Below are 25,678 nucleotides of genomic sequence, written 5' to 3'. Positions count from 1 at the left end.
TTTGACAATTTTAGTGCCTTGCTTGGTGCACAACAATGTAATTGCACCAGACATTCCTTACCAGCAGTGGTGAAAGTATTCACCGTATTCAGTAGTCACGGGCTACCTTATCCAACAAAAATGTTTTTGTTTGTACAGATTTGTGGATGCAGAAAATCCTCATGGGGCTACTGGTCAAAATTATCTATGCAAAAGAAATGTATTAAGCTCTACTCCCACCAATTTTTTTTTGGTATGTATATACATACCACAAACAGAATACAGACTTGCTACAGTATTTTGTTTTGTTTTTTTGTAATGATTCTGGAAATAGTATATCTCTGTTTGACAATTTTAGTGCCTTGCTTGGTGCACAACAATGTAATTGCACCAGACATTCCTTACCAGCAGTGGTGAAAGTATTGACATATTGTGCCATCTGCTCCATGAGTAATCTACAACCATCACAGGTCTAATTACATTGGCACTGCACTGCAAATACCTCCTGACCAATGAAAATACCCTGTCTAGGGAAGACATTTTCAAGGGTAATTGAAAATACCAAAAAAGGGTCCACATTTAGGAGAGGTAGTCTAGTATGTAATTTCTAATGCCGCTGTCTGGGTGGCCGTAACAAGAGATGTCTCTTTGAGAGAGGGGAGGTTTCACAGTATTGATGAATAAAATATATATATAAAAAAAGTTCGTCTAGCTCTTCTAGTAATTTTGCCTAATCCTCCTTTAAATTTATTCAAAGTACCCACATTCACAACACCAAGGGAAAACTCAATGTCCCAACAATAAACCACTCTCTGCCTGAAGTCAATTTCTAAACAAGAAAATGTAAGCTGTTTCTCCGATTCCCCTGTTTCTGTGTTTCCCTTGAATGTGTTGTCTAAATGATGTTAAGGATGCCATCAGCATTTTGTTCACTTAACACACATAAAGACTTAATAAGGTCACCTCACACATGCCCAGCTTCAAGACACTGAAATTTACAACCCAAATCTTTCTTTGTAAAAGTAACCTTTTGTCCCAATTACTAATTTTGCACCCTTTTCAACAGATCTATGACCTTCCTAAAATAAAGTTTCCAAATCAACTCGTATGCGGTATTCAGGATGTGGTCTAACCATTGCCTTACACAATGGGAGAATGCCTTGTTTATCTTTTGCGAAAAAGTTGTATCACTAATAACCTCATGAGTTGTCCCAAAAGCCCATCTGTAATGCTCAGACTGCACAATTGTTTTTCATTATCAACAATGTTAAGTTTCATATTACCTAAATTACGTGTTATACTGGTATTACTGCTGTCCAAATACAGCACCTTGCCTTTATCAATGTTAAACCTCAATTACCAATTTTCAGGCCTGGTATAACCAGTTCTTGTTGAAATAACCTGATAACTGCATTAACAACCTTGCCCAACATTTATCATCAACAAACTTAGTTATTAAGCTCAAAACTCCAAACTATTTGGTACCAAATTAATAGCATTAGCCCACGAAGAGCAGTGACCAATTAATAAAATGACTCCTGACGTTCATCCCCTTATCCATTGTAGTAATTTATACAGTAATTATCATTCACCAGATAGAATCTAATTATAATCAACATCAAAATTATTATTTTACTTTATATACAGGGTGGCCATAATTAAAGTATACCTATTCAGAGCTCTCTGTAGCTCTAAGTAATAAGCGGAATGCCACCAAAATTAGTAAGTAAACTATTCAAGGCACGTGGGATAAAAAAAAAAAAAAAAAAAAAAAGTTCCAAAATCTGCTGATAGTGGATAATATGGCACTGTACAAGAGGAAAGACATGACAAGGTACCAACAAACCTTAATGAAATTACAAATTTTTATTTGTGCTCTTTGCAAAAAAACAGAAAGAAACTGAATTGCACTAAAGTTTTAAATCCAAACTAAAAAATAAGACAACTAAGAGAGCAGAAAATTCGTGTAAATCTAAGTTAATTTAATTTTCCAAGCAGCAGAAAGCTATAAAGGCACGTTGCAAACATTGCAAGCGTATATTCTGTACATTTACTGTTAACAATGCATCTCATTCTGCCTGATTGTGCTTTAATTGTGAAGTTCTACGTTAATGGATGCAATGCAGCAGCTGCTCTGCATGAATTTAGACACCGTAAGAACTTATATCAAGGTCCTTTATCAGACGTGGCAGTTAGGATGATTAACAAATTTGAGGAAACTGGGTCCTTTGTTGTTAGGCCTGGAAGAGGAAGGAAGCCTGTTTCACCTCAGGTAACAGAGGAAGTTGCAACGGCTATTGTTGATCAAGACAAACCTTAATGAAATTACAAATTTTTATTTGTACTCTTTGCAAAAAAAACAGAGAAACTGAACTAAACTGCTAACCGAAACGGTTTCACAGCTCCAAACTCGCTTACAGTTGACTCCTGATGGTCGATGATGTCGCTGATGGTGGAGTTAGTTTTCAATGCAATTACCATTGTTCTGGTTCAGAAATTGCATTTGATGCACAGTGTGCTCGACTGCTGAATGCAACATCTCTGGAGTAATGTTCTGCACGTGCTGCGTTACATTGTCCTTTAAGACATCCAGGTTAGGGACAATTCCTCGATAGATATTGGTTTGGCCGTGACTCCACAGCCAAAAATCACACGGTGTAAGGTCAGGTTAACGTTGTGGCCATGCATTGGGAAGCAAATGACTAATGACTCTTTCTGCAGTAAAGTGATGCCAGAGAAGGTGCTGTACTGGTCGTGCGATATGAGGAGGAGCCCCATCTTGCATAAAAATTGTCTCATCCAGGCTGCAGTTGAGGAGTAATGAAACTACTCAGCATGTGATAATATGTTGGTGCTTAACGGAACAGGTGGCTGCACCTTCTGAGTGCAATTCCTCGAAAAAGTATGGTCCCATGATGAAATGAAGTCACACCACACCAGACGATGATTTTTGGCAAGTGCAATGGGATTTGTTGAATAGCATGCAGTGCTTCTGAAGCCCACATTCAGCAGTTTTGAGTGTTGACATCCCATCGAGATAAAAATGGGCTTCATCTCCCCAAAGAATGTTCCTTGGCCAGGCATCGTCCACTTATATTCTGGCCAAAAACGTTACAGTAGATACCACTCATTTATCACGATCATCTCTTTGCAGCTGCTGCTGGTGACTGATCTTATATGGTTAATGGATTAGTTTCCAAAAGAATTTTCCACACAATGGAATATGGGACATCCAATTGTCTCACTACTCCCCACTGCTACTAGTTTCAACATTCATGTAAATCAACATGAAGCCTCAGTTCATGCTTCTCGTTCAGCAGCATCAGAATTAGCCTTTCATGCCATTAACGAAAAAATTAATGAATAATGAAAAACCCCTGTTTAAGAACCTCCTAGTTAATATTTGTATTTCTGAGCCCAAAGCAGATTCGATTGTTGAATATTTATAGGCATTTAGAAATTGAAGATCCGCATTCGAAGATCGATTATCTTTAATATCCATGCATAAGCAGAGGAGAGATGCACACAACCTAGATGTAAAAGGGAAACAATAACCAGTCACCATATTATATAGCTGTAAAAATGCGAATAGGGATGACCTCTATCATCAAAACTGGACACAAAAAAAAAAAAAAAAAAAAAAAAAAATAGTACTATGGGAAAGATGGTATAAACGTGTAAATACATATAATGCCAGACATAAGGCTGAAAGAATAAATATTTGCGAAGGAACATGTCAAACAAAAACAAGTATAATTCAGATCTACAGGAGATGACTATCCAGTGAAATTTTAGATGATCAGAGAACAGGGTCTAATTAATCATGGCTGAAACTTCCAAATTAACTTGTAGCTGTAGATAGAGGTATGCACTTTTTTGGGTTAATCAAAGGTTGAGTGAATCCATTGAAGAGTGTAACAGTGCATCCAACAAGAAAAATAAAAACTTTGAAAATTCAGGGAATTAAGAACAGCCAATAGCTACTCAACAGCAAAATTAATAACCCCAAAGGCAATGAATTTTAGATCAATTGATAAAATTTTACAACATAAAAGGCCAGGTTAAATGAAGCAGGGTTTTGTGAAGGAGGAAAGAAAAAAAAAAAAAAAAAAAAACCCCATTCACAAAGATGGCTGCCAGATGAACAGTAGATTTGAGACGGGTGTCAGAGTAACAAAGTGACAAACCAAATGGTTTTTAGAAGAAATTTAACTTAATAAATCCAGGAATAAAAGGCCAATACCAAACACAAAGTATAAGGCAAAAGAGTAAATTGTACAAAATTCCATAAGGTTGAAAAGAAGAATTCAAATTAAACAGGTGAAAAAAACTTCGTAAGTAAAGCAATAGGGATCTGATTTTGAAAAAGAAACTTAAACGGAAATCATGAACAGTGATTACTTCCTAAGTAGTGGAAATCCCACCAAATAATATACAACTGTACAATACCTTTAACACGGACAAGTGCTGAGTAAATCAAAATTGAATTTCTTTTTAATTGTAAAAGAAACTATATTGAAACAGTATTTGATGAAAAAGGGAGGTATATTATTATATAAAAGCTTGTTATTAAAAACTTGTATTGCTTTGCTGAAAAGGATATGATTTAAAAACCATTCGGTTTGTCACTTTGTTACTCTGACACCTGTCTCAGATCTACTGTTCATCTGGCAGCCATCTTTGTGGTTTTTTTTTTCTTAAAAAACCTTGCTTCATTTAACCTGGCCTTTCATGTTGTAAAATTTTATCAACTGATCTAAAATTCATCACCTTTGGGGTTATTAATTTTGCCATTGGGTAGCTATTGGCTGTTCTTAATTCCCTGAATTTTCAAAGTTTTTATTTTCCTTGTTGGATGCACTGTTACACTCTTCAATGGATTCGCTCAACCTTTGATGAACCCAAAAGGTGCATACCTCTATCTACAGCTGCAAGTTAATTTGGAAGTTTGAGCCATGATTAATTAGACCCTGTTCTCTGATCATCTAAAATTTCACTGGATAGTCATCTCCTGTAGATCTGAATTATACTTGTTTTTATTTGACATGTTCCTTCGCAAATATTTATTCTTTCAGCCTTATGTCTGGCGTTATATGTATTTAGGCCTTTATACCATCTTTCCCATATTACAATTTTTATTTTTGTGTCCAGTTTCAATGATAGAGGTCATCCATATTCGAATTTTTACAGCTATATAACACGGTGATCAGTTATTCTTTCCCTTTTGCGTCTAGGTTGTGTGCATCTCTCCTCTGCCTTGACTTAATGACTCCAGGTAATGCTTTCTTCTGATTTTACTTTTGGTTTGCCTTTCTTCTCTACAAGCCTATGGTATTAACACCCATTTTTACTAACACTTACAAATACCAGAACCCTTTCTTTAAGGTTGGGTCTTACACACCCAGTAAATTTAATAATATTGATTTTTTCTTCACTTTTTATCCTTTTCTATCTTTTTCCCCATTCGAAAAACTATTAGTGTAATATGAGGGTGATACGAACGCTCCAACTATCCTTCATCCTATCGCTACTTTCGCCTTCTTTTAACTACTTTTTCTCTCCATCCCCATCCTCAAGAATTTTTACCCTTCCTTATACCATTTGCTTGGCTACACTTTTTTAATCAAATTACTGTTTTTTTCCCCTTACCACATAGTACACACCTTTGTATATTTGTATTATTTTACTTTATTTACTTAATTTTTTACACTGCATAGGGACTACCTTGTCTGATAGTATTAAGATAGGGACCGCATATTTGCCTTTTCCCTTTTCTTGTACTATAGACAAGTTTGGAAATGCAGTGCCTGATACATGGTCAGGAGTAGTCCCCTGAAGAAATGCCTGGCCATGTATCATTTTCCTTTTACTGTACTCAGATTCTGCATATTTGCCACCCCTATATTCGACTTTTCCAAAAATTGCCCTCCCATATCTGAATACGGTGATATCTCTTTATTATTTATTTGGTAATTTGTAATTTTTCATATATTGTTTATATATATATATATATATATATATATCCATTTCATTATTGCACTAGGTTATTAAAAGTTTTTCACTTTTTCACTACTGCTTTACTTTCTTTTTCTACTTTCCTTTAAACCTCTTTTAGTTCAGGCACTCTGTGTACTTCTCTTTTACATCTTTTCAGACTCTATACTTATGTTACAAACTACACATTTTTATATACTTTTGCTTCCTTTACTGCTGCCCTGCACATTTTGGAGCATTTAAAAATTCCCTATTTTTCTCTCAACTGCTTTGTTTGCTTCTAGACAATATAATATTACTACTATATATATATATATATATATATATATATATATTAATAGTTATATTAGTGATAAAAGGAAAGAAAGTTAAAAGACAATAACTAATATTTATGGGTTAATGCAGTTGCAAGCAATCATGCAATACACCCATAATGTCTATAGAAAAGTAAATCAATCCAATAATAAGAATACCATCAGGGACTTAAGAAAACGCAAAAAAAAAAAAAAAAAAAAATTATTATTATCGCTTTTTACCGACAATCTAGATGACTTCAACTGGGGCCAACCACCCAGAATGAAGGCAAAAAACGACAAGAAGTTCTCTGTTTCTGTGATGATCAATATATGCTAAGTAATTTAAATCTAAACCAAACATAAACCAGTATAGGCCGAATATAAATCGAATATAAATAAATCGAATGAAGATAATTAAGAAAAAATTTTGAAATATTAGAATCAAAGGTAAGAAATATAAGTAAAAGATAAATGTAAGCATATATTAATCATCGTTGACCCGACAGAGAACGTAATTTAATGATTAAAATAAGATTAAATATATAATACATACTACATTTGACCGTATCTAGGACATAATGTAATAGTCGTCAAAATAATAAGTGGTGCCCCCTATGTGATGGATACGGTAAAAATAAATAAATAATTAAATTAACGCAAAGAGAAACATGCAGATAGTAAGAAGAAAAACTAAAGGAGTAGGAAAAATAGAACCTGAACTCCACAAAGGCGAAAAATAGTGGTATAGATAAGAAATAGTTTCTCCTACGTCCTCGGATTGCCCTAATAATTTCGGAGAAATAAAAATAGTGTAGGACAGCTTAAAGGCATTACAAGATATAAGTTGTGGCTCGGGTATGCCCGGGATCGCAAACCCGTTCCTATAGTAGGACCCTGAGCTGAATTTGCATGTTATCTCAGCGTGAATTTAAGTAAATTTAAATGAATTTAACTATATGTATTAAAAAAAAAAAAAAAAAAATATGATACACTGTAATTTGCAAGCCGGTGGGTACAAGTTTTCTACGCCGTAAGACACCAAGAATGCAAAGTGTATCCTATTTACATATATACATGGCACTAAATATAATGATTTTATTGAAATTATATTGAAACGATAGGTTCAGAAAACAAATTTTTGAAATTAATTATGCTTATTGCTTTCCTGAAGTGATATTTCAGGTAAGCGATAGGGAAATTATTATTAATCAACTTGCCGTACAACGCTGTTAAGCCTGTTGAACAATTTTTATTACTATTGCAGATATAAGCAATCCTTAAACATTGCGATAAAATTATATTAGCATGCACTGATTTTGATACATTAGATTTCCAATTTGTAAGGCTGACTACGTTAAAATTAAATGCATCTCTTTTATTATATACGTTTACGTCTATTTTATTATTATGGAATATTTCTATATGAAGATCCAAGTAATTTGCTATAGTATCGGAACTATTAGTTTTTTTCAATACAAGTTCTACTGGATATAATTTACTGTAATCCTGGACAAAATGTGGACAATTAAAAACACATATATCATCTACGTATCTGTATATAAGTAGGTTATCTTGAAATTCTCTTTCTGTATAATACAGATAAAGGTTTGCGATTATGCTTGATGCTGGACTTCCCATAGGGGTGCCAGTCACTTGTAAGTATAACGAAGTTCCGTCATATACATAATTATTAAAGATGCATAATTTTATTAGAGAATCCCAATAGGTTAAATCAACCTTTATAGCATTTTTATTTTCTAAATATATTTTCTGGAGGACGACTTTTAAATTATCAAGATTAATACTCGTAAATACCTTTGATTCTAACCTTCTTCTTACCTTTGATTCTAATATTTCAAAATTTTTTCTTAATTAATTATCTTCATTCGATTTATTTATATTCGGCCTATACTGGTTTATATTTGGTTTAGATTTAAATTACTTAGCATATATTGATCATCACAGAAACAGAGAACTTCTTGTCGTTTTTTGCCTTCATTCTGGGTGGTTGGCCCCAGTTGAAGTCATCTAGATTGTCGGTAAAAAGCGATAATAATAATTTTTTTTTTTTTTTTTTTTTTTTGCGTTTTCTTAAGTCCCTGATGGTATTCTTATTATTGGATTGATTTACTTTTCTATATATATATATATATATATATATATATATAAGTAAATTAGAATGATAATTAAAAAAATAAAAATAATGCCAGTGCATGGCAAGACAGAAGATCGAAAATAGTCAAAATTAAACATAACAATCAAACCAACAGGGAGGGAAGAGAAGGATAACAAGAGTAAAAATATTGCAGCAGAAACTCTCCAAGATAATTTAGAAATTCTAAATACAAAGATAATAATCAATTAAATTTTGAAAGCCAATTAAATAGGAATTTAACGGCGCTCCCTCTGACGGGCACCAAGTCCAAATTTATGTGAAATATCACCAGCAGAGAAGTAAACCAACTACAATAAAATAAAACAAAAATAAACAAAAAAAAAAAAAAAAATAGACTGACCATTAACGCCCCATCTCAACAGAGGACCATGAGGCCAATAATGGTCAGGAAATCGCTGCATTTCGATCGCTAAACAAATCAATCGAAAGGTCAGTCCGCCATCCGATCCCCAGATCGAACTGCCAATGCAGAAACTTGAATATCAGTGGTCCTGATGCAGCGAAAATTAAAAATAGAACAGATACAAGCACTCCAACGCAAAGCCACACCACTGACAAAAAGTAATCTTAACCAGATTATATAGATGAATAATGAACTATGGATGGCAGCACAGGCACAGCGTTAGCAAATCTGCCCACTACTGTCATGTGATATACCTATATTTAAATAATGTTTGAAATAATTGAAAACTGAATCTTTCATAATAAAAAAGATAAAGCAAACATCAGAGGCAGCAAAAAGCATATTCCTCTACATGATGCTTGAAATATAAAAGTAAAGTATATTAGAATGATAATTAAAAAAATAAAAATAATGCCAGTAGCATGGCAAGACAGAAGAGCAAAAATAGTCAAAATTAAACATAACAATCAAACCAACATGGAGGGAAGAGTTTACGTCTCTGCTGGTGATATTTCACATAAATTTGGACTTTGTGCCCATCAGAGGGGGTGCCGTTAAATTTCTATTTAACTGGCTTTCAAAATTTAATTGATTATTATCTTTGTATTTAGAATTTCTTAGTTATCTTGGACAGTTTCTGCTGCAATATTTTTACTCTTGTTACCCTTCTCTTCCCTCCGTGGTGGTTTGTTATGTTTAATTTTGACTATTTGCACTCTTCTGTCTTGCCATGCTATTGGCATTATTTTTATTTTTTTAATTATCATTCTAATTTACTTTGCTTTTATATTTCAAGCATCATGTAGAGGAATATGCTTTTCTCTGCCTCTGATGTTTGCTTTATCTTTATTATGAAAGATTCAGTTCTCAATTATTTCAAACATTATATATATATATATGGCAATTGATCCATATATATATATATGGATCAATTGCAAGTAGCATGGCAAACCAGTAGAATGAATAATAAATTAAAACCATACATAAAAAAATAAAAGGGGGGGGGGAATGAAGATAAGGATATTGTAGAATGAACGCTCCAAAATAAGTTAGAATAGGCCAAAACATACAATACCAAATAACAGAAATTTAGGATATGCCAAATCAAAGAAATTTAGTGGCACCCAGATGCACCTCGTCCAAATTATGTGAAATATCACTACACGGAAATGATATTTCACACTTCTGTATAAATATAAAATAGACTAACCATTATGCCCCATCTCGATGGAGGACCACAAGGCCAATAATGGTAAGGGAATGTACAAGTGAGGCTGAAATATATGAAACTATAGATAACTATTTATTAGAAAAACTTTTATGGCTAAAGGCAAGTAAGGTTCCTGGAGTTGATGCCATATGCACAGTAATTTTGATGGAGACAGCCAAAGATAATAAATAAGTGAAAAGGAAATGGACAACCTAAGCGTTTCCCTCCTCCTGTAGGAAATTATCCAGCTGACCTTTGAATTTCAGTAATTTATAACTTGCTGGCTAAAATAAAACTTCCTGCAGTCCAATCTAAACATCCCCCCCCCCCACCAATAACTTGAAATTATGGCCCCTAGTTCTAGAATCATTTATAACCGTGAAATTTTCGTCCTCGTTCAATTTGCTTATGCCTCTCAGAGCCTTAAACACCACAATCAAGTCTCCTCTATATTGCCTAGTTTCCAAACTCTGCAACCCACATATTCGAAGGCTTTCCTCATATGGACGCCTTTTGCTAATCTCACCAGGCGAGTTTCCCATCTCTGGACCCTTTCAAGAAGAACAGTGTCTTTTTTTTTTTTTTCTTTAGGTGCGGTCTCCATACCTGAACACAGTATTCCATGTGTGGTCTACAAATGTAATTGGAGAGTGATTAATGTTCAGCACTCCTTTGGGTTTGTTTGTTTGTTTGTTTGTTTGTTTACTTAAGGGTTTTATGATGCATCAGCGTCTGTGGCTATAATATGACAAGCCAAACTCCTTTGGGATGACTTGGACAGGCGTCAAGGATAGACGAAAAGCAACAGCTATGAAATTAGCACCAAAATGCAAGGAATGCTTAAGGAATATCAACACCAAAATTAACACCACTTGGTGGGCTGAATTAAAAACAGCAGAAAACAGAGGAAGAAAAGAATCTGGGAGTTATGACAAGGGCAGATACGATGTTCTCTGAGCAAGGTAGACAGGCATCCAGGAAATCCCCTGGTGTTCTATTGATAATTTATTGAACAATAGCATGTAGAGATTGACAAGTTACAATCTCACTGTATAAAGCAATTGTAAGGCCACAATTGACATGCTTTGTCTAAGTATGAAGTCCTTACCTAAAAAACAAACAACACCGAGCTTCCTGAAAGGGTCCAAAAACAGGCAATTCAAAATGTGAAAATAGTGTTTTCACACTTTGCAGATGTTATGCTTACTGAATGCCCATGCTCTTTCCCAAGAATACAACAGTAAAAAAATTTGTGTTGTGAAATTTCAGCTTTTGGAAGATTGCTATACTTTCAAAAAGAGAAGTGGTGGAAGAAAATCAAGTAAAATCCCTCTAAGACTACCAAACTGATGTTTTCCTTCAATTATATCTAGTACCCTGTAACTGGTCCATGCTACAGCTTGTACCACACTACATAATGTACACTGTGCAAAACATCTGAATGTAATTTATCAACAATGCACTCTTCACAAATATTTGGACAGAGTCTGAGAAATGGCAGTCTGAAGGGTGGTGTAAACGAAGAAAGACTAGAATGTTTTGATAAATTGTCACGTCTGATTTAAAAATCAGATGTGATAATTAAGCATGATATAAGTGGCCAGAAAGTTGCAATATCTTATCAATGGTTTATCATACAGAAAGGTTTCTGCAGAAGCTGAAGAAACATTTGTGTCACAGACAAAATGCCGATGGTGAATTAAGGGATGGCTGAAAGGACAGGAGGTAAAGAATTGATATGAACTGTCATTCTTCTGGGTGTACCAGAGTTATAAGTGAGGTCACTCAAGGTCTATTCTTGTTTTTGATCTTCTTGGATGATATAAAAAAGGGAATAAAGAGTAAAATATTGAAATCTGCAGATTATATAAAGGTCAACAAGGTGAATAACAATATAAGTCAGGATGAGTTTTGTGGCTGGCAAGAGAAGTGGTAGTTTTACTGCTACCAAACAAGTTTCATTATTTGGGAAACAATAACATACAGTCAGTGGAATAAACTGAAGGGTATAAATGTTTCTTTTCCTTTTTTTCTTTTTGTCACAAAAAAATTGGAGAAGATCAGCCCTTTTAAAGAATTATTATTAAATAGCAGATACCCAAGTAATTTAATCAGCAAAATCAGAAAAATATTTGAACATAACAAATAACACAATTTGTTATGTTCAAATATCTCCCAATGAACATAACCAATAAGAATTAAGAAAGGATGGTAGTAATTCCATAAATGAAAGGTACGTAATGGTTAAAAAAAAAAAAAAAATCTGTAAAAAAGTAAGGGCCTGAAGTGGCCTTTAAGCCAATTAATAAGATGAGCTGGGGGAGGGGGGGGTTCAAAGATCTAACACCAAAGTGTAAGAAAGGGTATATACAAAATATGCATAAATGTGGCAAAGTATACGTAGGCAAGACCAGAAAAAATTTCAAATGCATGTAGATAAACATAATAAACATGTAGCTAAAGAGAAGCATATAGTGGTAGGAACTTTGTAATAATGGGGAAGGGACTGAAAAAGTAAACTAAAAGAGAAGCCTTTTACATTAAGAAAAGTTGGTTTTGTTTGTTTGTTATTTGGATTTTAGGAGCATTAGCAACTAAGGCCATATTGCTCCGGGATATGCGGTGGTCATTCCGTGAGCTTTCCGCATCCTCCATATTTGGTGATAATGGGCTTGAACCCCGGTCTAATCAAGAAGCATGTGATACGCACTGCTGCTCCTTCCCACCTGGCTACGGAGGCACCAAGAAAAGTTGAGAAATATCAAAACTGGGCAATAGGATTTTCAACAGTAAAAATAAGTAAAGTTAACAGAAAATGGCAGGAGTGCTGGGAAATTAGCATTAGTAGAGGCATTTGATGCTAGAAAGCAAGCTTATGCAGCATCAGCCAAAAAAAAAAAAAAAATAAATAAATAAATAAATAAATAAAAAATAACCACTTCCACTTCACCCCTCTGTTCGTTCGAAATACCTCTCCAGCTGAGCCTTAAACTTATTTAGGCTATCAACTTCCACCACAAGGGACGGAAGTCTATTCCACCAACCAACTACCCGCTGGCTAAAGGCAAATTTCCTCACGTCTATCCTACATCTGTCTTTTCTCAATTTGAATTTATGCTCTCTCAGGTGATTATTCTGAGCAAGAGGAAGAATCCCATCAGCATATAGGTGTATAAAACCATTCAAGGCTTTATACACCTCTATCAGATCACCTCGCTGGTGCCTAGTCCCCAGACACGATAATTTGCAAAACTTAAGCCTTTCTTCGTAAGAGCACCCCTTGGTTCCATTCACTAATCTTGCTGCCCTTCTCTGTACTTGTTCCAGCAGCTATACATCCTTCTTCCACCTACCAACCACCCGCTGGCTAAAGGCAAATTTCCGCACATCTATCCTACATCTGTGTCTTTCCTCAATTTGAATTTATGCCCTCTCAGGTGATTATTCTGAGCAAGAGGAAGAATCCCATCAGCATTGAGCATGCTCAAACCATTCAAGGCTTTGTACACCTCTATCAGATCACCTCGCTGCTGCCTAGTCTCCAGACACTGTAATTCGCAAAACTTAAGCCTTTCTTCGTAAGAAAGGCTTAAGACTTTTTTTTAAGAAAGGCGTAAGAAAGGCTTTCAACAACTAATCTTGTTGCCCTTCTCTGTACTCGTTCCAGCAGCTCTACATCCTTCTTGAAATGAGGTCTCCAGGCCTGTATACAGTACTCTTGGTGTGGCCTGACCATTGCCTTATACAAGGGAATAATCACCTCCTTATCCCTGCTAGAAAAATTCCTATATATCATTGACAATACACCATGAGCTACTCTTGGAGCCCGTCTGCACTGCTCAGAGAACTTCATATCTGCCTGCACAACCACCCCCAGGTCCCTTTCATTCTCTACCACTGTCAGTGTAGTACCACAGTGCTGTTTCCCATATGTAGTACTTTACATTTGTCAATGTTAAACTTCATTTGCCACCTCTCAGCCCATCTGCTCAACCTTTCCAGATCCTGTTGCAGTAGCATAGTGTCCTTGACAACCCTGCCAACCTTCGTATCGTCTGCAAACTTGGACATTAAGCTTGATATACCATCATCAATATCATTTATAAATACAGAAAACAATAATGGACCCAATACTGAACCCTGAGGGACTCCACTAATAACATTAGTCCACGATAAGTAGTGTCCATTGATTACCACTCTGTCTTCTCCCCCTCAACCACCCCTTTATCCATAGCAGCAATTTGCCTCCAATGCCACTGCTCCAATTTGTGCAGCAGTCGTCCATGTGCAACAGTATCAAAAGCCTTTCTAAGATCCAAGTATATAATATCAAAGTTATTCCCTGCATCCAGTTCTTTTGTGACTGCATCATAGTATCCAATCAAATTGGTCAGGCAAGATTCCCCTTAACAAAACCATGGTGTGTCTGAGCTATAACTGAAGTCTTGTATAGATGATCCTGCAGTGCTTCTTTAACCAGTGCCTCCATTCATTTTCCAGGAACAGAAGTTACACTAACAGGTCTATAATTACTTGTGTCGCCCTTTGATCCTCCTTTGTGAATTGGGGTCACATTTGCACATCTCCAGTCATGGGTACTTCCCCTGAGTCCAAGGAAGCTCTCGTAATTATAGCTAAAGGTTTGCTTACTTCCTTTGCTGTCTCCTTTAATATAACTGGATAGATCCCATCCACCCCAGGTGCCTTTCTTGTATTTATCTTCAACAATTTCTCCTCCACTTTACTCTCAGTTATTACAAGATTCTCTAGCTTACGGCCAGAGTTGAATACACCTCTGGCATTCCCCTCGCTGAATAACTCCTCATGTGTGAATGTTGATGCAAAATATTCATTCAGTTTCTTAGCTGCATGAGCAGGATCATCAACAGTTGAACCATCGATATCAAGTGGACCAATCTGATTCATCCCCTTTCTTCTAGAGTTTACATAAGTAAAGAACTCTTTGCTGTTTTTCTTTGCATACCTTGCCAAGGATTTCTTGTAATCTGCCTAACCTCCTTTGTAACTTGGTTACAGATCAACTTGTATCTATCATAGGCTTCTGTGTCACGTGTTAATTTGTATGTATCCCATGCATTTTTCTTCTCTGCCATATGTCTCATTAGTTGAATCCAATGTGTAGCGTTCCTCTCAAATGAGAGGAACACTACACATTGGATTGGAGATGCCTCATATGACATGACTTCAGCAATTAGAGAAAGGGTAATTTGTAATCCTTGATCTATTTCCTTATGCATGTGAACAAGAATCCAGTAAAGGGTTTGTAATGTAACAACAGTTTGTTAAAATTATTTATCGGAGTGTACAAATTGTCCAAAAAGTTTATTTCTTGATAGATAACAACCACAAAGAAAATGTTTAATTTAAAGACATGATTAAAGTAAGAAAATTTCTGTGTGAGTGGAGGGGGGGAAAACAAGCAGCCAAAGAAAAACCAGAAAGTCAAATCTTTTCATATCTTTGTTCACATAATGCCTTCACACTGCCCAAATTCAATTCAATATGATTAAATTCTTGTTTTGAATGAATTGATTTTCAAGTGAATTGATATATTTTTTCAATTGATGCTTATTTAAATCTACTTGTTCATTACAATTCAGTTTTAGCACTAAATCACTGTACGGAATATTATTTTCTCCATGCCTTACTTTATATCTACTTTCAGACTTGAGTTATGTGTCATGCTCATATCATGGTTTATACAATTATAGTATGATGTTATCCAAAACTATGTCAGAATTTGCAAGCAAATTCATTAATATCAGTAACAAACACAGAAAACAACAATAGGCCCAGCAATGAATCCTGGGTTCTCCATTAACAGTAGCCCAAGAAGAGTAGTGCTCACTGATAACCACTTTGTCTTCTCCCATTCAAACATCCCTTAGCAGCAGTAAGTTGCCCTTAATGCCACACTGCTCTAATTTTTACTGCAGTCTTTTATGTGCAAAAGTATCAATAGCTCTCCTGAAATCTAAGTACATGATAAATGCAGTTCATTTGTTACTGTATCAGTGTCCAATTCAGTTTGTCAGACAAGATTGCCCCATAACAAATCCAGGGTGAAACTGCAATATAACTGCATTCCTGTCTATATGGTTCTGCATTACTTCTTTCACCAGCAACTCCATTACTTTTCTTGAAAAAGAAGTCAAGTTAACAGGTGTCTAATTACTCATGTCACCCTTTGATCTACAGATAAATTTGCACATCTCCAGTCCAATGGGGACCTCTCCTGAATACAAAGATGCCCTCGTAATTATGGCTGAAGATTTGATTACCTCTTTTGACCTCTCTTAATATAACCGAATAAATACCATCCACTCTAAGCACTCTTTATTCATTTAGCTTCAACAATTTCTCTTCCAAGGAGTGGATTCCAAGAAAAAAAAATAGTTGGGCAAGTTAATACAGATTATGAGATGTCTTTGGCTAAGTATGCAAAGAAAATTAGCAAAGAATTTTTTGCTTATCTTAACAGTAGAAGGAAAGGGATGAATTATAGGCCCACTAGGTGAATGGCTTTAATAGGCTTGATCTTTTGTCAAGTTGCTGACAAACTGAATAAATATTTTACAACTATATATTCATGCTTGAAGTTTTTAGGGATAGGAACACCAGAATTATACCAAATTATAACTGGGGGCTGAATGACTTTGTGATAACTAAGAAGAAAGTAGAAAAAAATAATTGAAGCTGAAGTAAAAAAAAAAAAAAAAAAACACCACCTTCGGCTGATAGAATATATCAAATCATTAAAAGAAACAGGAATAAAGAAGAGCAAACTCTTTGGAACTGTGAGATCATCCTTGGATTCAGTGTAGGTCCTTACAAATTTGAGCTGTGCAAATGTCTTCTTATTCACAATTTGTTCCTTGTATATCCCACCAAGTTATCCAATCCAGCAAAAATGAGCTAAGCAATCTCACAGTTCAACTACTCACTCCACGCTGAAACCTGTGGAATCAAAATGGTCACCATATAGTATTAGATAATAATCATGTAGATTAAAAGAGGAAAACAAATTGCTAAAATTTTACACGATAAAAACCCTTATCATCTAAAAAAGGCAATTGTCGGGTGACCCATCAGTGTTCTTGTTACAGGTTTGGTACCACCGCCAGATGGTTAATTAGAGATCGTGTCAAACAAATCTGATTAGCTACTGAGAAGCAGTAAGAAAGGAAATGGATGCAATTATAATTTTGACAATATACAATTAGATTTCAGTAAAGCTTATGGTTGTTGTTGTTGGTATTGAGCTTAACGACACAAGGGCTACTGAGGCCAAATTGTGTCTGTAAAGCTTATGGAACTGTTCCACATGAAAGACTGCTGTACAAACTGGAGCCATGGACAATAAACAGCTATGTTACTATTATGGATAAAGGAATGGTTGAGGGGTAGAAATAGAGTGGTTATAAATGGGCAGTGCTCTTCTTGGACACATGTTATTAGTGGATTCCCAGAGTTTAGTGCCAAGACCCTTACTCTTTTAAATATTAATTATCAATATTGACGATGGTATACCAATTTTATCATCAAAGTTCACAGATGATACAAAGGTTGGCAGGATGCTTAATTACAGGAATCAATTGAGGTATACAGGTAGCAACTGAGGTTTGACCTTGATGAATACAACATACTGCATTTGGGTGGTACCACACTCAAGGTGATGGAGAATGAAAGCAACCCTAGAGGTAACTGCATAGTCTGACATGAAGTTTTCTGTTCAGTGCACACAGGGCTGCCTTGGGGGGAGACAAAGACCAATAGATTGACAGTAGCCACTGGCAGAGGTGAAACAGATTCTTGCACTGCTTCTATTAGAATGAGCAGAAGCCTGAAAAACAAGATGCATGGTATTTCAGAGACTGCTGGGAGCCATTGCAGTACAAGTAAACACATGGGTTGTGTTAGGGTAGCTAAGAATAGAAACAGGTGCAGGTATACTTGCGTGTACACCAATGCTAGGAGTTTAGTAAATAAATTTGATGAATTTCAGGTATTGCTCAAAACATCGAAGGCAGATATTGTTGGGATATCAGAGACGTGGTGTCAAACAGATATAAGAGATGCAGAACTGCAATTTGGGGAGTACAACGTCTACAGAAAGGATAGACAGGATAGGAAGGGAGGAGGGGTTATGTTATTAGTTAAGAAACACATAAAAACCAAGGAAGTGAAGCCAGTCGACATCGCTGGACAGTGCAGTGTGGAGTCAGTTTGGTGTGACATAAACATTGGGAGATCAAAATTGAGAGTAGGAGTGTGCTATAGGCCTAATGACTCTGATGAGTATAATAAGGAACTGTACAGGGAAATAGAGTGGGCCAGTAAATCAGAGTGTCTTATAATGGGAGATTTTAATTTCCCAGATATTGACTGGAATTTGGGGGCTGGTTACTCACACACTAGCAGGACCTTTGTGGATTTATTGGATGATTGTTTTCTACATCAGCATGTTCGGGAGGCAACTAGAGGGAGTAATACTCTTGATTTGATTATCAGCAGTGATTCTTCATGCATTAAGAATCTGCAGATAAATGAACCACTAGGTGGCAGTGATCACAGCGTGCTGAAGTGGGATTTACTCAAAGAGGTAACTACCATTAGGGGTAAAGGGAAGGGTTATTGCTTCCGTAAAGGCGACTACGATTTTTTTTTTTTTTTTTTTGATTTGGTAGTTTGTTGGCGCATCGGCTTCTGTGGCCATATTGCACCTCCCAAGGTTTTTGCAGTACTTTGATCCAAGCCCGAGGCGGGAATCGAACCCGCGACCTTTGGGTTGCCGGGCAGGTACTTTACCCACTCGGCTAGCCCGGTCGGCTGCGACTACGATGGACTGAGACAGTATTTAAATTCTATACAGTGGGACCAACTGATGATGTTACCAACAGGAAATTCAAAATGGGAAGCATTCAAAGAACTTATCTTGGAAGCTACTAGGCTTTACATACCAACTAAGAAATATTGTTCAAGGTTTAGGCCAAAATGGATGTCGGATGAACTAATGAGGCATATGGCAGAGAAGAAAAATGCATGGGATACATACAAATTAACACATGACACAGAAGCCTATGATAGATACAAGTTGATATGCAACCAAGTTACAAAGGAGGTTAGGCAGGCGAAGGCAGATTACGAGAAATCCTTGGCAAGGGATGCAAAGAAAAACAGCAAAGAGTTCTTTACTTATGTAAACTCTAGAAGGAAGGGGGTGAATCAGATTGGTCCACTTGATATTGATGGGTCAAGTGTTGATGATCCTGCTCAGGTAGCTAACAAACTAAATGAATATTTTGCATCGACATTCACACATGAGGAGTTATTCAGCGAGGGGAATGCCAGAGGTGTATTCAACTCTAGCAGTAAGCTACAGAATCTTGAAATAACTGGGAGTAAAGTGGAGGAGAAACTGTTGAAGATAAACACAAGAAAGGCACCCGGGGTGGATGGGATCTATCCAGTTATATTAAAGGAGGCAGCAAAGGAAGTAAGCAAACCCTTAGCCATAATTATGAGAGCTTCCTTGGACTCAGGGGAGGTACCCATAGACTGGAAATGTGCAAATGTGACTCCAATTCACAAAGGAGGATCAAAGGCTGACACAAGTAATTATAGACCTGTGAGCTTAACTTCTGTTCCAGGAAAATTAATGGAGGCACTGGTTAAAGAAGCACTGCAGGATCATTTAGACAAGACTTCAGTTATAGCTCAGACACAGCATGGTTTTGTTAAGGGGAAGTCTTGCCTGACCAACTTGATTGGATACTATGATGCAGTCACAAAAGAACTGGATGCAGGGAATAACTTTGATATTATATACTTGGATCTTAGAAAGGCTTTTGATACTGTTGCACATGGAAGACTGCTACACAAATTGGAGCAGTGTGACATTGGAGGCAAATTGCTGCTATGGATAAAGGGGTGGTTGAGGGGGAGAAGACAGTGAGTGGTAATCAATGGACACTGCTCATCGTGGACTGATGTTATTAGTGGAGTCCCTCAGGGCTCAGTGTTGGGTCCATTATTGTTTTCTGTATTTATAAATGATATTGATGATGGTATATCGGGCTTAATGTCCAAGTTTGCAGACGATACAAAGGTTGGCAGGGTTGTCAAGGACACTACTGACACTATGCTGCTGCAACAGGATCTGGAAAGGTTGAGCAGATGGGCTGAGAGGTGGCAAATGAAGTTTAACATTGATAAATGTAAAGTACTACACATGGGAAACAGCAACCCCAGAGCAACGTATCAACTCTGTGGTACTACACTGACAGTGGTAGAGAATGAAAGGGACTTGGGGGTGGTTGTGCAGGCAGATATGAAGTTCTCTGAGCAGTGCAGAAGGGCTGCAAGAGTAGCTCATGGAGTATTGTCAATGATATACAGGAATTTTTCCAGCAGGGATAAGGAGGTGATTATTCCATTGTATAAGGCGATGGTCAGGCCACACCTAGAGTACTGTATACAGGTCTGGAGGCCTCATTTCAAGAAGGATGTAGAGCTGCTGGAACAAGTACAGAGAAGGGCAACAAGATTAGTGAATGGAACAAAGGGGTGCTCTTACGAAGAAAGGCTTAAGTTTTGCAAATTACAGTGTCTGGAGACTAGGCACCAGCGAGGTGATCTGATAGAGGTGTATAAAGCCTTGAATGGTTTAAGCATGCTCAATGCTGATGGGATTCTTCCTCTAGCTCAGAAAAATCACCTGAGAGGGCATAAATTCAAATTGAGGAAAGACAGATGTAGGATAGACGTGCGGAAATTTGCCTTTAGCCAGCGGGTGGTTGGTTGGTGGAACAGACTTCCATCCCTTGTGGTGGAGGTTGATAGCCTAAATAAGTTTAAGGCTCAGCTGGACAGGTATTTTGAATGAACAGACGGGTGAAGTGGAAGTGGGTTTTTTTTTTTTTTTTTTTGGCTGATGCTGCATAAGCTTGCTTTCTTGCATCAAATGCCTCTACTAATGCTAATGCTAATGTAACTGCATAGTCTGACATGAAGTTTTCTGTTCAGTGCACACAGGGCTGCCAGGACAGATTGTGGACTTTTGCCAATGATATGCAAGATTTTTGACAGTAGGGACCAGGAAGCAATTATCCTGTTGTATAAGGCAATCGTCAGGCCGCATCTTGAATAATGTATGCAGGTTTGGAAGCCTCATTTTAAAAAGAATATGCATCAGTTGGAACAGGTGCAGAAAACAACAAGATTAGTCAATGACATAAGAGTACTCTTACCACAAAAGACTTCAATTCTGCAAATTGCAGTGCTTGGAAATGAGACAGCTGTGAGGACACCTAATTGAAGTATTTAAGGCCAGAAATGGATTGAGTAAACTAAATACTGATGGCATACATACCCCCTGACAACATACATGAAGCCACCTAGCAATCTATTTTAGAATCTTACCAGTAATCCCAAACTGTTCAAGCTTATGCAGCAACCTCTCACGAGGGACCGAATCAAATGCTTTGCTAAACTAGGTCGATATTGTTCCCTAAATCCAGCTGATGAGTAACTGTGTCAAAATAGCCTAAGTTAGTTAAGCATGATTTACCCTTAACAAAGCCACGTTGTGTATCCTTCAGAATGCCGCATCTATCTAAATGTTCCTACATTGCACTCTAAATCATTGCCTCTAAGATTTTTCCTACCACTGAAGAAAGACTAACTGATCTGCAGTTACCAACTTCACTCTTAGAGCAGCTTTTATGTATTGGCAATACATTAGCACTTCTCCAATCCAAAGGAATCTACCCAGAGTCCAAAAATATTCCAGTTAGTAAAACACAGCACAACTCTAAAAATAACAGATATCGTTTCATTCAGAAATAACTGCTGATGTTTTTGGACTCAGGGGAGATTCCTTTGGATTGGAGAAGTGCCAACCTGAAAGACATCCAACTGAGTTAGTGTTTTTTCACTTTTGATAAAATTAAAAAAAAAAAAAAAAAAAAAAAAAAATTTTTTTTTTTTTTTTTTTTTCCTTTTTGATATTTTATGTTGCCATATGATTCACATGCTTAATATGGTTAGAAATTTTTTTTCTATTTCATCTATATAAATTATATTTGCTTTTTATGACTTCAAAATGGAACTAATCCCAACCTGTAATCCCAAAAGGACAAACACTGCTGAGGGGACAAACAGCAGTGTTTGTCCCCTCAGTACTTAAAAATAATGAAAGATGGATGTGATAACCACTAAAATTATGTTCATTTAAATTTTTATGCTAGCTAGCATAAAATATTCTTTCATGTGAAGTATATGCCAGCATATACTTCAAATGAAAGAAGAGCTAGAGCTTTATAATGGTGTGGTGAAGGCCATAATAGTAAACATATGTTATCATTATCTCATAAATGGTGGGTTTGTTATCAACACATCCAGTGTATGTGCCACATCTATTTAATGTATATGCTTGAAAAAAAGTAATGCAAATAAAGCTAAAAATTTTATAAAAGTAAGCCTGACAGTTTTACTTCCTGTTCAACCACAAAACTGACATTTTCAGTAAATTTTATCTACTTTTTTAAACATTAATGATAAACAGGATAAGTTGATGGGTATGTATAATTGCTGAGTAGAAACAATAAATTCTAGGAGTGTCAACAAAAATAATTTTTTCCTCTTATAATCCATTTAATATGATATTTCTCAGTGTCATATAAAATCTATGCATATACCTTTACACAAGTATTTATAGTTATTATATTTATAAACATGACTAACATCCCACCATGAGTTACTTATGAAAAAAAGTTAAAGTTCACATTGCACCTGTCAAAATGTTTTTGGCACTCCCAGTATTTTCAACTCACAATTTTATACCAATAAATGGAGAACAGGAAGTTAGAGCAATAAAAAAGACAAAGAAAACATGAGTATAACAAGATGCCAATATTTTCAAACTTATTTTTTCTTATGTGGAAAAAAACACAAACTTACAAGTGTTTCATAATCCATTTCTGGTAATAGAGTAGAGACACCTTGGATATGTTTGGCTTTTTCTTTGATATCCATTTTGTAGTAGCCTTCACTTCGCGAGCAGCCTGTTGTATGCACTCTTCCACCATCATCTTTTTTTTTTTTCTTTGGAGGGGATTGGGCATTTGAGGGTAATAGAATTAAGGGAAAAAAAATTTTTTTTACATGAAAAAAATTTTTACAATAACAACAATCTCGTTTTGAGCATCAAGATAATCATATGTTTAATTTATGAATAATACCTTCTACTAAGAAATAAATACAGTGCAATAGTAATTGCACTTTTCCATTAGTTATCACATGCAAAACGGTACACAATGAGAAATGTAATGTTTTACAGGATACGAAATATGTTTTATGTAATGAAAGTAATGTTTTACAGGATATTTTCTCTTCATCAGATCATTTCAACTGCAAACAAATAAAAACACAGGAATGCCATGAACTACTATTAAAAGCATCAAGAGATAATAAAAATACAATTTTTGTAATAAAATATATATGCTCGGTACATCTTTTTTGTGCAACTATATGTCAAACCTGTGATGGGATTTTCCACATCACAGTTTGTGAAGTTTCTACTAAGAAATAAATACAGAAATAAATACTAAGAAATAATTATGTTCTTACTCAAATAGCACTTTAGAATTATCAAATTATTAACAGTAGTACTAGATAGCATGAACCAGAGCTATAATGCTCAATATGTTCTACGTTGATATCAACATTTGTAAAATAATAAGAGAAGTTTACCTCAATATAGTACGTAGAACAGTTCCATACGACACACTCCAGAAATTAAAATGAAAAACTTACATTAGAGTAACAAATAATTAAAAATCAATTTAACACAATTAAAAATAAGAAAATTAATTAAAAGAATTTAACGAAAAAATTGCAAAACTATTTTCCTTCCTTAAATTACCGAATAGGGGTGAACATAAACCTTTAATAGAGATTATTTGTCTTCGCACATGCGCGTAAAAGCCCACGAATTGGAGATTAGTTATGGCTGACAAACATTAACAGAATTTTCATGTAATTTACTTTCTACGGTTTCTGCAATTAAGTTGTGTATAATTACGTTGGACACTAAGTATTTTCGCCTCATTAAATAAAAAAAGTATGTTTTTTGTTAATGGCGTGAAAGGCTAATTCTGACGCTGCTGAACGAGAAGCACAAACTGAGGCCACATGTTGATTAACACGAATATTCAAAGGAAAACGCGTCGAACCTTGGTAAGACAAGTCGCAATCACAGCAAGGAATGTTGTATACCAGGTCATTAATTTGTGTTGCAAACGAGGAAAGGACTGAGTGATTGTTCAGTATAGTGTAAATTTCCGTATTGGCCCAGCCACAATTTTAAATTCGGTATCTTTGAACAATCTGTTAAGCTGTTTGTGCCACTCTTCAACATATGGGACAGAAATAAAGTATTTTTTGATATTACTATTGTTGGTTGGTGTAGTATTTTGTATCCTATCCTTAGCTTGTACCCTAATTCGGTTTATTGTAGCAAGGGGATAACCCCTGTTTAAGAATCTGCTGGTTAATATTTGTATTTTTGAGCCCAAAGTAGATTCGGTCGTTGAATATTTGTAGGTGAAGGGATGATAGCAGTTATAATGTAGAGGCAAACCGGTGTTTGCAGGTTTTCGATAGATGTTAAATTGGATTTTATGCGAGTCCCAAGTAAGCGTGAAATTTAGAAAATTTAATGACTTTGTATCCGTATCCTCCCTTTCCAATGTAAATTTGGGTCTAGAATGAATATTATTAAATGAATGTAAAATGTCTTGGATAGTAATATCAGTAATAACTAGAACATCATCTAAATACCTCCCATAGTATGTGATATAGCGTCGAAAAGGCATCAGACGTATATGCTCAATCGTTGAGAGATAGATCTCCAATATCAAGCCGCTCAAGGCTCAATCCCATTGGCAAACCAAAAATTTGTTTGTACACTTTGTCTCAAAAGGTGATATAGTTGGCCTCAATTAACAGTTTAATTAAGTGAAAAATTTTCTTAATAGGAAGCTTCGTATAATTAATCGGTATCGAGTTATTATTTAACATATCCCAAAAAATATCTAATGTGTATTCAACGTTTACATTCGTATATAATGAGGTAACATCTAGTGAAAATAAATTGTCATTGTCTCCAAGTCTACAGTCCTTAAGGTTATTAAATAATGTATCATAGTTCTTAATCCCAAATAGTATCGCCTGTCTAAAGGGTTTTATAATGCTATATACACATGTGGCCAAGGATGAAAGTGCAGAGTTTCTGTAGGAAACAATAGGCCAAATAACAAATCCAGTCTTGTGTAATTTTACCTGACCAAAAAGTGTCGGAATATTGTATGTTCTGGCCTTCAATACCTTTAACTGAGCCATAGTAATGTAGTCATTTTTTCAATATGTGGTTACCGCATTCTCCATATTTGGTGGTCATGGGCTTGAACCCTGGTCTAATCAAGAAGTGTGTGCTACACAATGCTGCTCCTGCCCACCTGGCTACGGAGGCACCTCTGCCCTCTATGATAATGTCTTTCTTTTCCCCGAAGTTCACATAAAGCTGAACTGTCATGTGT

The 25,678-nt window shown here is 35.9% G+C and overlaps 1 protein-coding gene across 1 annotated transcript in view; it reads right to left on the bottom strand.

Annotated features, from left to right (window-relative positions):
• The window catches only part of Set1 (SET domain containing 1), a 334,241-nt gene that overhangs the window by 50,193 nt on the left and 258,370 nt on the right, over nt 1–25,678 (bottom strand). The window contains 1 exon segment of the mRNA XM_090389307.1: nt 23,040–23,209. Coding sequence (XP_090245433.1) covers nt 23,040–23,209 — 170 coding nt within the window.

This window comes from Mastigoproctus giganteus, chromosome 2 (assembly GCF_048544385.1).
Source record: "Mastigoproctus giganteus isolate SK-2022 chromosome 2, ASM4854438v1, whole genome shotgun sequence".
Taxonomy (NCBI): domain Eukaryota; kingdom Metazoa; phylum Arthropoda; class Arachnida; order Uropygi; family Thelyphonidae; genus Mastigoproctus; species Mastigoproctus giganteus.
The sequence above is the reverse complement of the archived record's forward strand: the minus strand, read 5'-3'. Positions and strand labels throughout refer to the sequence as shown.